Source organism: Molossus molossus, unplaced genomic scaffold (assembly GCF_014108415.1).
Source record: "Molossus molossus isolate mMolMol1 unplaced genomic scaffold, mMolMol1.p scaffold_m16_p_10, whole genome shotgun sequence".
Classification (NCBI taxonomy): domain Eukaryota; kingdom Metazoa; phylum Chordata; class Mammalia; order Chiroptera; family Molossidae; genus Molossus; species Molossus molossus.
In genome coordinates this window covers 68082953-68100061 of record NW_023425345.1, presented here as the reverse complement: position 1 = coordinate 68100061, position 17109 = coordinate 68082953, and the positions used below count along the sequence as shown (strand labels likewise).

At 39.7% G+C, this 17109-nt stretch overlaps 1 protein-coding gene across 2 annotated transcripts in view; it reads left to right on the top strand.

Annotated features, from left to right (window-relative positions):
• Positions 1-17109, top strand: part of SRGAP1 (SLIT-ROBO Rho GTPase activating protein 1) — a 260025-nt gene that overhangs the window by 230650 nt on the left and 12266 nt on the right. For both annotated transcript variants that reach the window (XM_036252855.1, XM_036252856.1), the window contains exons 16-18: positions 4747-4852; positions 7688-7912; positions 10438-10517. In XM_036252855.1, the coding sequence (XP_036108748.1) occupies positions 4747-4852; positions 7688-7912; positions 10438-10517 (411 nt within the window). The remainder of the gene's footprint in view (positions 1-4746; positions 4853-7687; positions 7913-10437; positions 10518-17109) is intronic.

Here is a 17109-nt window from a genome sequence, read left to right as displayed (position 1 = left end):
ATCTCCAGGACTTCATTATCCCAGACTGAAACTTTGTACCCAGGAAGCAATAACTACCCATTCCTCCCTTCCCCTCGTCTCTAACAAGCACCATTCTGCTTTCTGTCTCTATGAATTTAATTATTCTACATACCTTGTAAAATTAGAATCATGCAATATTTGTCCTTTTTTTTTTTTTTTGGTCTGGCTTATTTCACTTAGCATAATGTCCTCAAGGTTTATCAAAATCGAAGTGTGTATCAGAATTTCATTTCTTTTTTAAAACTGAATAATGTTTTATGAATGTATATACCATTTGTCCATCAATGAACATATAGGTTATTTCCATCTCTTGGCTATTATGAATAATGCTGCTTTGAAATTAGTATGTAAATATCTGTTGACTTAATTATTTTTTAAAATATGTTTTTATTGATTTTATTTTTATTTTTTATTTATTTATTTATTTATTTTATCCTCACCTCAGGACATATATTTTTATATATATATATATATATATATATTGTTCAGATAGAGTGGGAGGGAGAGAGAGAGAGAAACATCGATGTGAAAGGGACACATCGAGTGGTCGCCACGCACATGACCCAACCAGGGCCGGGGACAAACTGCAACCGAGGTACGTGCCCTTAGCGGGAACCGAACCCGGTTCTCTCCAGACTGCAGGCCGACGCTCCAACCGCTGAGCCAAACTGGCCAAGACTGTTTTTATTGATTTTAGAGAGAGAGAATGGAAGAGAGAGAGCAACAGAGACAGAAACATCCATGTGAGAGAGAAACATCGATCAGTTGCCTTTCATACATACTCCTACCAGGGATCGAACCTGCAACCTGGGTATATGCCCTGACCGGGAATTCAACCAGTAACCTTTTGGTGCACAGGACGACGCTCAACCAACTGAGCCACACCAGCCAGGGCACCCTAATTCTTTTTAAATAAAACTCGTAACTCTCTTTATGGGATGGGGGACTAAGTTTGGAGCTGAGAGACAGAAACAAGAGAATCTTGGATTAACATTAAGGTGCTTGGAAGTAATACCTGTGAGCTCTTCTAGCCTGAAAATGACTTGCACCCAGTGGGATTTGACAAAGATTAAAGATCAATTCTTAATACATTAAGAATAGTTCTTTTTGCATTCTTTCTTTTCCTTTTCTTTTTTTCTTTAACTCTAAGGCCTCAAAGCTAGCTTTCAGCTGCTAAACCCTCTCGCTGATAGCTGACAATAAACTTATTAAGGATTAGCTTGGAGAAGCAGCAGACTTAACCCTTGAAACACCCTCAGATCCTTAGTAAACAATGGCAGAAGTTTTTTGTTGTTATTTTGTTTTTAATTATAGGCCTTATATGGTTATTTATATGGCTGGAAAAGATTAGAGGGTATTGCCAATCAGTGGGCCATTAATGGGACAGTTCATCTTCATAGTTTATTATTTACATAAATATGTTAAACTTTGTGACTGTTTGATTTGAGGCATGAATGTAAAATCATTTATGCACACACAACTTTTAATGGCCAAGGGAATAAATGCTAGTAAATCTCAACATTTACTTTTAAGCATGGGTCATCATATGTATAACATCACCTTTGAGCGATTTTGCTTACTTACTCAGATAAACTTCCTAGATAAAAGAGTGCTAAATTATCTTTTTACTTTAACTGAAAATAGCAACAACAGTCATTCTTTTTTTAAAAGGTCAGTTATTTCAGATAATAACCTTTTAGCCATTTAATTTCCGGTACGAAACATTAATCTAGCTATGCCTAAATACACAGCATTTATAGATGCAGAATTCTCCCCCATTAAACTCTCAGTGAGTTGCAAATTACTTCATCTGTAGATATTTCATCTCCTCTCTCTGTACAATATGGGTTTGCCAAGTGGCCTGTGAAGCTGTCATAGAAGACAAACAGATTTCTCTGAGGCTGAATTAGGTGGAAATGTTGCTAACTTCATTATTGAGTTCTAGTGGACTGAGTAAACTGATGTACCTGTTTAATAACTTTTTTTAAGCCTCTTACTCCCTCTTTTCAGGAAAAAAGAAATCAAGATCATTGTCTCAAAAGTATACTAAACAAAGTGCTTAAATTCAATAGATATGCCCCTAACCTACCTTGTTCATAGTGTTAGATTTTTTTTCCCCATTTTCAAATACTTTACAAATTAAAGGTAGGATATACATGTATTTATTTCAACATTACTGAAATCACACTATTATTAATTATAGCTTTATGTTGAAATGTTTAAAGTGTTATAGGAATGTTAATTGGATGATCGTGTTTTACTTACCTTCTGGTGAGTTTCTGAAATCCCGTTTTCTAACACCTGACAGTGGTGGTTGCCGCCGTGGCGGACTCAGATGGGGATGAAAGCGATGTGTCCCAAGGATCCTGATAAATTAGTTGTTTTGTGAATTCATCCATGGTTAAATGAAAATATTCCTAATACATTTCTGACCTGTTGAGCCGTGCAGAGAGAAAAATAGAACGCCGAGGTAACCTGGTGTTTTGATAAGTGGAAAGTGGCCAGGGTCAGCACTCCAGATTTCAGGGACCTACGCGTGGCATGAGTAATTAAGGCAAGGGTTCTCAGCCTTGGCTGCATAAAAGACTTTTGGGCATCAACATTTTTAAAAATCTCCCCAAGCCCGGCCAGTGTGGCTCAGTGGTTGAGCATCGTCCCATGCACCAAGAGGTCAGCAGTGTGGTTCTAGTGAGAGCACAGGCCCAGGTTGCGGGCTCCATCTCTAGTAAAGGGTGTGCAGGAGGCAGCCCGTCAATGTTTCCCTCTCGTCGATGTCTCTATCTCTGTCTCCCTCTCCCTTCTTCTCTCTCTAAATTTAATAAAAAAATATTTTTTTAAAAAAATCTCCCCAAGTGATTCCAAGTCAAGGTTGAGAACCACTAGTTTAAAAGAATTAGAAAAGAAAACTGAGTTAGGAGAGTATTATGATGGTCCAAGTTAGAAATAATAAAGATCTCAACTAGGAAATTTGAATGAGATAGTCAGGGGGTAGAAACAACACGGCTTATGTCCCACACACCTGAGAGAAATGAAGCAGAAGAGACCATCTTTATAAGAGAGGTGATCTAACCTTGAGACTGAATGAGGCCGCCATTGCAGGGAACCCAACAGAGATCCTTGAGGGATGACCACATTTGTGGATGGAGAAGGTCAAAACGTCTGAGGAGTGGGAAGAGAATCAGTTAGCTATAGCGTCAGAAGCTAAAGCCTGAGATTTTTCAAGTAGGATCCATGAATATTTCAGGAGCAATTAAGAATAAATGTAGTGTCCTGGCCAGTTTTGCTCAGCGGTTAGAGCATTGGCCCAGCCAGAGGACTGAAGAGTCTAGGATTCAATTCCCAGTTAAGGGCACGTGCCTCGGTTACAGGTTTGATCCCCAGTCCCAGTTGGGGCCCTGTGGGAGGCAGCCGGTCGATGTGTCTCTCTCATATTCATGTTTCTCTGTCCCTCCCTCCTACTCTAAAAATCAATGGGAAAATATATGCAGGTGAAGATTTTTTTAAAAGAAGAAGAAATGTAATAATAATGAAATTATAGTAAGCTTTAAAAATATTTTTGAAATATTTTTCTCAAATATGTGCTTATTGGATGTCTTCAGAGTTGCATTTTATAAAGATACTTTGAAATCCAAGAAAGACAATCAGACTTACGAAACATGAAGCAGGTTCTAGTCCCAGCTGCACCCTTGTAGCCCCTGACCTTGGGTAAGCCACTTAGCAGGTCTCGTCGTCCTAATCCACGAAGCAGGTGTGACGGTGCACGCTGCAGCCACCCCTCCTGCTGTTCTCCATGTTACATTCGATAGCGGATGTCAGAGTATGTTGTAAAATATAGACCACGATGCAGATAATGGATTATTAACAATAAACTTTTTGCTGCTGATCATAAACACTTCGGTACTGAGAAGATTTGGGTCATTTGTATTCCTAGGAGAGAGGTAAAATGACACTAGGAAGTCCCAGGTACTCATCTCTTCAACGAGCTCACCATCCTACAGGGAGGGCAGGGTAAAGAAATAGCTGTAAACACCAGGTTGTAAATTCTGTGAGAGCAGGAATCCCATCACAAAAGTACTCCTCATGCCTGACTCAGTGTTGGAAACCTGGTTGGCTCTCCTAAAATACAAGGTGTCCCAAAAAAATGTATACAGGGTGTCTATAGATTCTATTACATTTTTAAAATGAAATGTATATTAATAAACACTGGCTTTATAATTATTTAAAGTTGTGTATACATTTTTGGGTGACACCCTATGTTTGTTAAAAAAAAGTTAATGAAATAATACAAGGTAAAAACCATATAAATAAAATACTGCAGTAGTTTTGGGGAAGGAATTGCCTGAATTATACTAACTTAAAGACATAAATATATGAGGAATTCACAAATAATGGGGCAAAGGAGACTGTCCCCCAAAGCTACTTTAGTTAACATGGAGCAAAAAGGAATTGTAACCATACCTGATGCAAAATCTAGAAATAGCAGCAAGTGAAAAGGTATTTTTAAATCTGGAAGACTAAGTTGCTCGAGGCCAACACCAGGGGAAGTCAGAGGAAGCAGTGATGGGTCAGATGAGAAACCTTCAGAAATGGTGTCACACACAGGCTGGTTGCTTATTCACTATCTTGGTTGAGTGCTTATGTTCAGATGTGAAATTTGGTGCTGTAGTGTTCTGCTTCACATGTGGTGAGTGAAAGGATCCTAACCATGTCCTCTTCTGTCTGCAGGAGTAGATAATCTCTATGAGAGGGCGCTTCTCATCCGCAAACTCCTCCTGACCTTGCCCAGGTCGGTCCTTATAGTGATGAGGTACCTCTTTGCCTTCCTCAATCAGTAAGTACCCTAGTGCCCTGACACAATGGCCGTCTTAATTCTGTTGGCACAGCTCTGAATGCTGTCTTTGTTCCTAGATTCTGTAAAATGTACTTTGGGTTTCATTTATCAGCAGAATCAAAGACGAGTGAATATAGACTAGAGGTACATTTTTCCTTCGCAGATCCAGGCCATTGTATGATGGATGGAAGATGCAGAAAAAAAAATGGTCCTAAATGCAAAAAAAATACAAATAGTGCCACAAAGAACACTTTTCAGTGAAATATGTGTTTTTCCAACTTTCATCCATATCTAATGTCATGAATGTGTTTGTCAAAATTATGTAAACCACCTGCTCACTGCAGAAAATTTCCATGATTTTCAATGTTGTAGTCGGGGAGGGAGGGGACCTGTCGATGAGACTTATACACAGATCAAAAAAGAATTTCTGCTAATTCAATATAATGAGACCTTGTCAAGCAAAAGATGTTTCTAAAACCTCTTTTACAAATGTAACAGACGTCTTAAAAATCATTGCATTATTTTCAATGAAACTTTTAATTTCAGCAGCTTGTTTTTCAGTTGTGTTACTTTCTGATACATGGTCTCCGATTATAAGAAAGGCGTTCCCAAGTCGTATCTAAGACCCTGCTTGCTATTCAGTATTTCAGTTAAATGATTAGAGATAAAGAAATCAGGGTGGGGAGTAGCCTGGGGAATTGCCTTCTCATTCTGGCATGGATCTCCCTTCGTAAAATTAGGATATTTCCTCTTCTACATTTCACTAGAAGTTTTCAGTTCTCACAAATCATGGCGGTTTTTTACAACACTGCTGACTATTCCTGGAATCATACCCCTTCGGGTTAACCCTAGAAACCAAATATCATACAATAGGGAAATGCTGGCAGGGAACCATACAGAATGGAACTAAAACAGCCACCAATGACAGTAGGAGCCCATTTGTACAGACATCACCACTAAAAATAAGAAGTATCTAGAGGGATGGACATAGACTATGTTTAGGTTAAATAGAAGCCATAAATTTTTACCTTTAAATAAGCCTCCTCAGTCTAATCACCATGTTGTACACCTGAAACTAATATAATATTGTGTGCACACTGTAATTGAAAAATTTTTAAATATATATTTTTAATGTTAAGCCCAGTCACGAGGCCGTTGTAAAATCTGAAGGTATGCATTTTCACCTTTAATTGCATGAACCTGTGATTAACATGGAGTGCCCTGAGTTCCTGCTGGTCCTCCACGCGGTCCTGACCAAATGCTCCTCATACACCTGAGCGAAATAAACTGTGGAGCAAAACCACAGCAGACTAGGAAAGCAGGCTGTGAATCAAGGAAGTTCTCCAAACCTGAATCTAAGTCATCTCAACAGAAGGGGGGATGTGCCATGAGCAGGCAGCTGGCGTTGCTCCCAGCATGCCTGCCTAAGGATGCCCCCTGGCTTCCTGCACCTGCCTTCCTGCAGAGACAAGGCTGAGCCTCTAGGGTAGGATGCTGGGGACAGGAATTTTGAAAAGAGAATTGACCTATTCTTCTTTTTTTTTTTTTAATTGTAAAATCAAAACGTAGATAAATAACATTTTTATGTCAAGTTTTTGCTTTTCAAGCAAGCACTGAATTAAACACCGAGAAAGATTAATTGTGACCTTTCCCATTGAGGTTAAGGGTGTCTTTTGAAAATTAGACCATTCTTATTCTGAATCTCATTTCTTCCGGCATCCATTTTCAAGGCGACCTGTAATATGATCGTGGCTGTTACTGTGAACTTTTTTTTCTGAGATTGTATGTTTGAGAAATGGCAGAAGGGAGAGACATATGTTAGCTGTGGAAATGATGCTTTTGTGTTTTCTACTTTCTAGGCTATCTAATTTCCAAAAGAGGGTAAAGTATCATGTCATGTGGTTTCTCAGTTTCTTTGTGTCTGTCACTGTCTCACAAAGGTAGTCGAGTATCTTCTTTCTCCTTCCATTTGTCATCTGTTCACCTGGATTTTACATTTCCTTTCAAGGTCGACATTTTATACACTGGAAGATAACATCTCTAGCTTCTCCCTGGAACAGTGCCTTGCTCATTAGAGGCACGGCAATAAAGAGCTGGCTTATTTTGAGTCATCTGGGGGAAAATATCTTACAAATATTCATAGGGTGAAATTTAGAAATTAGTGCTAGGCCACCGGAAGTCTCCCCAGAGTTTGTAGTTTCCCAGCGTTAAATAGAATGAGAGAATTAAGGGTTCTTTCCCCTTCTCTTCATCCAGTGTTGGTCGTCTTACCCAAAAGCCAATTACAGTGTCTGGAGTTGTTTGCTTTCTCTTGGTGGTTACAGAGAATAGGTGCTTTGTTTTCCTCTAGGCTTTCCTCAAGATTTATAGGAGAAAACCGAAATCAGAGATGTTTTGAGTAGTGAGAGGACAATTTTAAAGATATCCATAAAGCTTTATGAAGATTGCTGCTGTCCTTCCCAGACAGACGTGAGCAGCATTTAGGGCCTGACCGTAATGTTTACAAATGAACCTCACTTACTTAATTTCAGTTTCCACTGTAGAAGAGACTATCTTAAACTCCCCTGTGGCTTTGAAAAAATGCCATTTAATTAAGTAAGTAGGACTTATATTCCCCATTCAGTTTCTATCTAGTTGAAGGGTTATAAGTCACTTTGCTGCTTTCTTTAGCATTGCTGAGCCATCTTAAAATAGGATGGGATATCTTTTTCTTCTAATAATAATAAAAACCAAATAACGTGTTTTAGATCCCTATTTTCAGAATATGGAGTATCTCAGTAAACACCGATCTTTTCCCCTGTTCTTTCGTAACTCTTTTCTTGCTTCCTTTCAAAGTCTGTCACAATACAGTGATGAGAACATGATGGACCCTTATAACCTGGCCATTTGCTTTGGCCCAACATTGATGCCCGTCCCAGAGATACAGGATCAAGTGTCTTGTCAGGCTCATGTGAATGAAATTGTCAAAACCATCATCATCCACCATGAGACTATTTTCCCAGATGCTAAAGAGCTGGACGGCCCTGTTTACGAGAAATGTATGGCTGGAGACGACTACTGGTAAGTTTAGTCCTTCTCCCCCTGGAAAAAATGATGAAAATATAGATACCAACTTCTTAAGAAAAAAGAATTGACCATAAGCTGCCAGTGCTTCCAACTAACGAAAGAGCAGCAGCCGTGGGAACACTTGAGATACATTAGAATGCTAAGACCCAGGGCAACACTGGCTTCTTAGTAGAGAAACTCATATTCGTCCCTTTCTTCCCCCCAAAATGACATCATCTTAAATATATCCACCCTACGGCTTTTGTAGAGAACAAAGGGTTTGATATTATATAGAGCTATATTAAATTTTACTATTGCTTCAAGAAAAGATAACTGTTTGAATTGACAGATTTTATTTTCATTCTGAAACAGTTTAATTCTATATAAAGTGGTTTCAAAATTTCCACTTTTCAAAGAGCTCTATCAACCAAATGTGTTTTCATTCTGACTTATTTTTATCTTTTTTTTTTACTAATATTATCCTAACCAGTGGTAGTAATGGCTTATTTGAACAAATTCATTGCATTAATATATCATTGGGATGACTTTTTTTATTCATTTTATTTATTGATTGATTTTTAATTGAATTTATTGGGGTGACATTGGTTAATAAAATTACATAGGTTTCAGGTATACAATTGGATAATACATCATCTGTATATTGTATTGTGTGTTCACCACCCCAAGTCAAAGCTCCTTTCATCACCGTTTATCCCTCCCTTTACCCTCTTCTTCCTCCCAACCCCCCTTTTTCTCCTAGTAATCACCATGCTATTGGGATAACAGTTTTTTAATACAGCAGTACAGACATCTTTCAGTGAAGCAGTAAAAATGGGGGAGGTATACGGCCCTGGTCAGGGCACATACGGGAGGCAACCAATTGATGTGTCTCTCTCACATCGATATCTCTCTCTCTCTCTCTCTCACCCTCCTACTTTCTCTCCCTCTCTCTCCTCTTCCTTCCCTCCCTTCCTCGCTCTAAGAAAAAAAAAATCAATGGAAAAAGTATCCTTGGGTGAGGATTAACAAAAAAAGAGAGAGGTATAGTCAATTGAATAATACCAATAGTAAAAACCCTAAAAGCTTTATGTTCACTATTTGATATGTAAGTTCCAGCTTCTAGGAAATCATATACAATAAGAGTAGCTTTGGTTCCTTGAGCCCTGACGTCTTGCCATTGCCTCAGCCCATATGATTTCTTTTACTCCACAGTCACTCTGTCAAGTAGGTTAAGAGAGACCAAGGAGCCTGCCCAATGGCAGGTAGTAAGTAACTAGAGACAGCTCAGACCTGTCTGATCCCAAACCCACCGAGTCCTCCCACTCCACAGCTGCCTCCCAGCCCAGCTCGGACACTGCCCTGTGCAGCTCAGGTGCAGGAGCAGCTGGAAACAGATGTGCCGAAGCCTTGCTCTCCACCCTCCTCGGGGCTCTTTGTTTCTCTTTACCTTGCCAGGGATTAAGTAGAAGTAGAATAAGTAGCGGAAAGCTCTTAAGTAACTAAAGGTACACTTATTTTTCACTTTAACCACAATGTGATCTTAAACCACAGGGTGGTCACGTGCCTTAAGAAAACTGAGAGTTGACTCTTTCCAGAAGTACTGCTTTCTGAATCAACCGCAAAGTATGACAGAAGCCAGTTCTATAGTATATCCAGCAATTTTACACATGAAATTCAATTCAAAAATGTTTACTTGAGCACTTAACTATGTGCAAGGTACTGACTGAGCTTGGCTCAGAGAAGATAAGTGAATAAGTATGTGGATGTCTGACCAGTATAATCTGATGCTTTTTGTGATTGCTTCTTACAGAGGAAAAGCCTCATAGTAAAGAGTCTGGCAGCGGTAACTTGCGCTTGATTATGTCCTTCTCCCACACACATGTTCTCTGCGGGTACTGCTCATTCTAACAAAGTCAGTAATACAGTAGTTCCTCGTGTCGCCCCATGCCAGCAAAGTAAAGGGGCTTTGACAGTGAAGCCATGTTTGTATTTGTGCCCAATGCATATTGCGTTTATCAGCATGAGTTTGAGGAGAGATGGTGATAGTGTTGAAGGGTGAGTTTCTGTAAAGAATAAAATCATAACTCTCACACAAATACACGATGAACGTCTGCCAAGAAAAGATGGGGGGAAACACTACAATCAATTCAAAGCAGAAACCAAAGAGCCATTGATTTATGGGCAGTAAGGAATGTTGAAATGAATTTGCAAAACCTGGAGCATCCATAGGGCAGTAATCATCTTCCATGAGAGCTCAACACATTTTCATTTTTATGGGTAAGAGTTATGTGTCGTGCTACAAGTTTTCTACGAGTTAACTTGATCTTTACAGAGCTGCAAAATAACCTTTGTGTCAGAGACAAAGGGACACACATGCCCATAGGACCAGATAATCCCTGGAGGCTGCAGTTCCACTGCAAGGCCCTCCGGCCACTCTTTTGTCATTCCAAGTCTTACGAACTCTCCTTACACCAGCAGTTGTTCATTGTTGAAATTCTTTCCACTTTGGCTTCACATGAATTTCTGTTTCCGCTCCACAGCGACAGCCCCTACAGTGAGCACGGGACACTGGAGGAAGTGGACCAAGAGGCCGGTACAGAGACCCACACCAGTGAAGATGGTATGCCCTGTGCTCATGCTCTTACTCAGCTAGTCTTTGTGTCCTTTGTAAGAACTGCTTATGTTAAGATTTCAGTAGAAACAAAACAGTACTTATAAAATATGTGGGAAGTATGAAGAGTCACATTATAATGAACACTCGTGGAACCGCCGCCACGTTTAAGGGGAAAAAAGACGTCATTGCCTTTGTGCGCCCCTAGTCCCATTGCCTTCCTTACCCCATGGGGGCCGCTGTAGATCTGTGTGTTTCAGTGGTTTGTTGTTCCATTTCCTATTTTATTGAACTTTCTATAAATGGAATCCTACTGGATATAGTTTTCATTATTTTCTCTACTCAGTATTATGTGCCAGAGATTCATCCACATCGTTACATACAGTTATTATCATTTAATTTACTACTGTATAATAGTTTTTTGCACTTATATATTTCATTATTGATGACTATATAGGGTGTTATTTTTTTGCCATTAAAAACAGTGCTGCTGTGAATATTTTGAGCATGTGCAGCAATTTCTCTGGGATAGACGCGCCTAGGAGTAAGCATGTCTTCAGCGTGTCTAGATATCGCCAGACTATTCGAAAATTTGGCTGTGATGGTGTACACTTCCACCGGCAGTGCATCAGCCTTCCAGTTGTATATGTTCATCAATACTTGATTTTATTGATGATTGTCATCTTTGCCAATATTGTCAGGGTGTAATGGTATCTCATTGTGATTGAGTTTGCATTTCTCTGGTTACTGATGAGGATGTTTTAAACAATAGTCTATTAATAGAAAACGTGGGGTACACAGTAAGACCAACAGATCAGAAGATGATTGCCATTGAAGATGCTTGGTTTCTCATAGTTCCCAAAGGAAGGAGCATTCTGTCGTGAGGCAGGAGAGGGAGCAACTGGGCCTTTGTTGTGTTTCCACAGGAACCGGAGAGGCAAGATGAAGCAGGTTTGAATAATTTCAGCCAGCTCTGGGGCATAGACTGCTGTCTCTCACTGTACTTGGTCCTGAGGTGACTGGAGCAAGTGGGTAGTGGCCCAGAGTGTGAGAGCCCCAGAGAGGAGGTGTTGGGTGTGGGCTTTGGATTAGATGGATTGTATTTTAAAAGCACACTCCTGGTGAGTTGCTTATTTTCTGTAGGAATTGGCTGACCTGGGAAGGTCAGTCCCTCCAGAGCCAACAAGTCCCAGATGTCAGAATACAGAAAATAAAAAAACATGGTTGATACAGATACACTCATTTTTATATATTTAGATTTCTTCTTTTGTGAAATTCCTATTCAGTCTTTTGCCTATTAAGACTCATTTGCCACTATTAGTTTCAGGGAAGGAGAGGGAGTGGTAGTGTGTGTTCTTGTTTTTTCTTGATTTAATTTGATTTGGCTTTGGCTTTTTACTTATTTGTAAGAGTTCATTGTGGTTCTGGATTAGGTCTTTTACTGGGTATATAATTTACAAATATCTTCTGCTCCGTAGCTTTTCTTTCATGCGTTTGTTATATCTTTTGCTAAAGAGAGGATCTTACTTTTATTTTTTCTTCCTTTATCGATTTTAAAGAGAAAGGAAGGGAGAGGGGGAGAGAAATAGAAACATTGATGAGAGAGAACATCGATTGACCTCCTCCTGCATACCCCCCACTGGGGATCGGGCCCACAACCTGGGCATGTGCCTCTTGGTTCATGGGTCGATGTTCAACGCTGAGCCACACTGGCTGGGCAAGAGAGGATCTTAATTTGAAAGGAATTAAAGGTTCTTTCACTTTGTATCTCCTTTAAGAAAATCCTTATGCGCCCTGGGGTAATGAAGAGAATTCTCCCATATTCTCTCTCTTTTTCTTTTTTTTTTTTTCTTTTCCCCCATATTCTCTTCTAAATCTTTACAGGTTTTTGGGGTTTTATTTTGTTTTGTTTTGTTTTTCACATGTAGATCTTTATTCTACCAGGAATTTATTAGGAGGTATGGTGTGAGGTATGGGGTCAATTCCTTTTTTTAGTTCCTTGACTAGATTATGTGTGTGATCATTCTAATATCTGCAGTCCTCCTGGATTTGTTTTTATTGCCTCTTGCTCATTGAGTCTTATTTTCCAGTGAGTTTTGTAAATTTTTTTTACATATCTTTGGAACTTGGTAAAATTCCTTTAGGCTCAATTGAAGGTTAGTTTCTCCAGAGAGGGTTTGTGTTTAATTCTGCCGGGGGTACAACCAGCCTGGGACCAAATTGAATTTTTAGCTTGAGGTTTTCCAGGCCACCCAGGTCGTATGCACTGAATCTGGAAATCCGCATAAGGACAGGAATGTAGTTGGGGTTCTCAGACGTGGTTTGATCCAAGGTCTGAAATCGATGATTTCCTTAAATCCAGGGGTGGGAATGGGGGTGGGGTGGTTACAATCTATGGAGAAGTGTGGAGGGCTAGAAAGGAGGAAGATTTCTAGAACTAGAAGTTCACTGTGATACTTGGGGTGGGGGTGGGGTAGATTCTCCAACTGAGTCCCCCTGGACTTAATCTTTTATATAAAATGAAAGCTTAAGTTAACCAGGCAGGGAAAATGCCCTCAAGGCAACTCTGACTCACATTTCCTGGTGTTCTGTTTACTTCACTGGATTCCCGCTTTCATAGACTTTTTGGTCTTTGCATTCTTTTTTTTTATCCTCACCCGAGGACAACCCAAGGACATTTTTGCATTTATCTTCAGATAGAGCGGGAGGGAGAGAGGGAGGAAGAGAGAGAGAAACATCCACTGGTTGCCACCCGGGGCAGGGGACAAACTGCATCGGAGGTACATGCCCTTAGCAGGAACCGAACCCAAGACTCTCTGGTCCACAGGCTGACATTCTAAGCGCTGAGCCAAACTGGCCAGGGCAGTCTTTGTATTCTTTACTGGTATGTTAGCTCACCAATGCCATTACAGAGATTTTTTTTTTTTTTAATCCAACATTTTTAGTTGATTTCAGCGGGAGGGTAATCACGGTGTCTAGTGTGTCCACCCTCTGCTACAAAAGGAAAGTTTCTTTGTGTTTTAAAGTAGGATAAATTGACATTTTCAGAACTTGGGTGAGAAGATATTCTCTCAAGTGAGAGCTGTGATGTTGCTTTTGAAAGTCTCCGAGCCCTACCTCTGCCACCCTTTATTCCTCTGTCTTGAGTTTCTTTGTTTCTCTATATGATTCATTCCTTTTTCAACAATGATTTCTCTCGTGTTTCCTTGCCTTCCCCAGTGGCGGGAGAAGCCAAGACAAAGCCGTGGCCATCTCTTCCCAAACGCCATCTGTCAGTTGTCTTACCTCTGGACTACAAAAGAAAAGCTTTGCTGAGGCCCCTGTGTTTTAGATAACATTTTGATCGTGTGCACCTGATTTTGCCAAAGAAAACCATTACTTACAAAGGACAGACACCTTGGCCCACACCCAGCCCCTCAAGTCCTGTAACTAAATTAACTAGAGTATTGATTATCTTTTTGATTCCTCAGTTATTTATTTTCTTTTCTCTGTCATGGTATCGCTAGAGAGAATAGCTTTTGTTTCCGAAGAGAGGCTGTCACAGAACAAAACTGTCATCTGCAAGGGCAGTGGGCAACAGATCTAGGAGGGCAAGTGTCAGAGACATCGGGGTCCCAAAGAGAAAGTGTGGTGTAATGACATTTTGTATAGAATTAGAAGAAATGTAGATCCTCTACTGAATTTTCTTTCCCTTTGCACAAAATTATAATAGCCATGCAGAAAAAATGAAGCTATCGCATTATACTCGTATTACTCTTGTTATTGATAGCAGCAGCGTTGTGCGGAGTCTCTGCCCAACCTTAAAGGGCCGTGTGGCTGACTCTGGGAAAGGCATGCGATGCGAGCCATGCCCCGAGATTGATTCGCTCTGCAGTGACTAGACTAAGATGTGTATAAATAGCTTGTGATTGACACTTGACTGTGAAATGACTCTCATGGGAGCAGAAAAAGTCAAAATAATGAAATTGCTCAGAACTACTAGTTGATGTAGCGGGGCTGCCAATATAACATACTCCCGATTCGTCTGGTCATTCTTTCATAACATCTTCACATTTGAACTGAATAAGCAAAGACGGATAATCCTGTTGCTAGTTGTTTCAAAAGATAAAGAGAAGAGATCATGAGCACAGAGGTTTATGATTATGAAGTTATGATAAAATATGTATATATGTATTAAGTAGTCTTAGCTAGTCCTTGGCCAGCATTGGCAGTGTATAACTGAGTGGCATTGAAGGACATGAAGGGTTCTCTCTTCATTTTCCATTGGCAAGTACATGGATTGTGCACTATGTTATGGGCTGGTATCTTTCCTTTTTTCCAACAAAACAAAATTTTAACACATGGAGGTCTTCACATAGGGATTTACAAATTGTGTGTCATGAAGTTCTTTTTAATAAATTGGCATGTCATCATCCTTCCATGGATGTGTTTATTTGTATCCCCCACACCATGGACATGTTTATTCTGTCTCCAGGGAGAACAATATGTTTGCTGATTTTTATGTGGAATGACTGCCTACGAAGTCCTTGGGCAGCCAGCTAAGCTTCTTTCTCACTTGATAAACTCAAACATTCTCTAGGACAAGTAAGTCAAAAGCATAAAAATCAGCAAACATATTGAAAAAACTTAGGATTTGCCTAATCTGAAGGGCCTGGGTGAATTTCAGCTATACATTTAAAATAAAGGCAAAAATTGCCCCCTCTTTTTGCTAGTAGTTAATATTTAAGGTGAATACTATTTTATTTTTATTTTTTTTTTATTTTATTTTTTTTTTATGAATTTATTTATTTATTTTTTTGTTACAGATATTTTACCTTTTTACCCCATTGGCACCCCCCACCCCACCCTCCCTCCACCCTGTCCCCGGCTTAGTTGTCCATGTCCATTGGTCATGCATACATGCATATAAGTTCTGTGGTTTATCTCTTCCCACCCCCCCACCCCCCATCCCCTCTTCTGAGGGATGTCAGTCTGTGCCCTACTTCCATGTGTCTGGGTCTACTGTATTCCTCAGACTGTTATGTTCATTATATTCCGTATATAAGTGAGATCATGTGGTATTTGTCTTTTTCTGCTTGGCTTCTTTCACTTAGGATAATACTTTCCAGGTCCCTCCATGTCGTCTCAAAGGATAAGAGATCTTTCTTTCTTACCGCTGTATAGTATTCCACTGTGTATATGTACCACAGCTTTTTGATCCATTCGTCTACTGGTGGACACTTGGGCTGTTTCCAGATCTTAGCTATTGTAAATAGTGCTGCTATGAACATGGGGGTACATATATTCTTCCTGATTGGTGTTTCAGGCTTCTTAGGGTATATTCCCAGCAGTGGGATCACTGGGTCAAATGGAAGTTCAATTTTTAATTTTTTGAGGTAGCACCATATTGTTTTCCATAGCGGCTGCACCAGTCTGCATTCCCACCAGCAGTGTATTAGAGTCCCCTTTTCTCCACACCCTCGCCAACACTTGTTGTTTGATGATTTGTTGATGGCGGCCATTCTGACAGGTGTGAGGTGATACCTCATTGTTGTTTTAATTTGCATCTCTCTGATGATTAGTGATGTTGAGCATTTCTTCATATGACTCTTGGCCATTTGTATGTCCTGTTTGGAGAGGTGTCTATTCAGCTCCTCTGCCCATTTTTTAATTGGGTTCTTTGTCTTCCTTTTGTGGAGTTGTGTGAGCTCTCTGTATATATTGGAAATTAACCCCTTATCTGATACATCATTGGCAATGATGTTCTCCCATACAGTGGGTTGCCTTTCCATTTTGATGATTGTTTCTTTTGCTGTGCAGAAGCTTTTTAGTTTGATGTAGTCCCATGTGTTCATTTTCTCCTTTATTTCTGTTGCCTTAGGTGATGTATCAGTGAAAATTCTGCTCCGTATGATGTCCGAAATTTTGTTGCCTACATTTTCTTCTAGAATTTTTATGGATTCACGGGTCACATTTAAGTCTTTTATCCATTTTGAGTTTATTTTTGTGTATGGTGTAAGTTGATGGTCGAGTTTCATTTTTTTGCATGTAGCTGTCCAATTTTCCCAACACCATTTATTAAAGAGGCTGCCTTTACTCCACTGTATGCTCTTGCCACCTTTGTCAAATATTAATTGAGCATATTGCCTTGGGTCCATTTCTGGATTTTCAGTTCTGTTCCACTGGTCTATATGCCTGTTCTTGTGCCAGTACCAGGCTGTTTTGGTTACAGTCGCTTTGTAGTATAACCTGATATCTGGTATTGTGATCCCTCCAACTCTGTTCTTCTTTTTCAAGATTGCTGTGGCTATTCGGGGTCTTTTTTGGTTCCATATGAACTTTTGAAGTATTTGTTCTAGTTCTATGAAATATGTCGTTGGTATTTTGATGGGGATTGCATTGAATCTATAGATTGCTTTGGGTAGTATGGACATTTTAATGATGTTAATTCTTCCAATCCATGAACAGGGTATGTGCTTCCACTTTTTTATATCTTCCTCTATTTCTTTTTTCAATGACCTGTAGTTTTCTGCAAATAGGTCCTTTACTTCTTTGGTTAAGTTTATTCCTAGGTATCGTAATTTTTTTGGAGCGATGGTAAATGGGATTGTTTTTTCAGTTT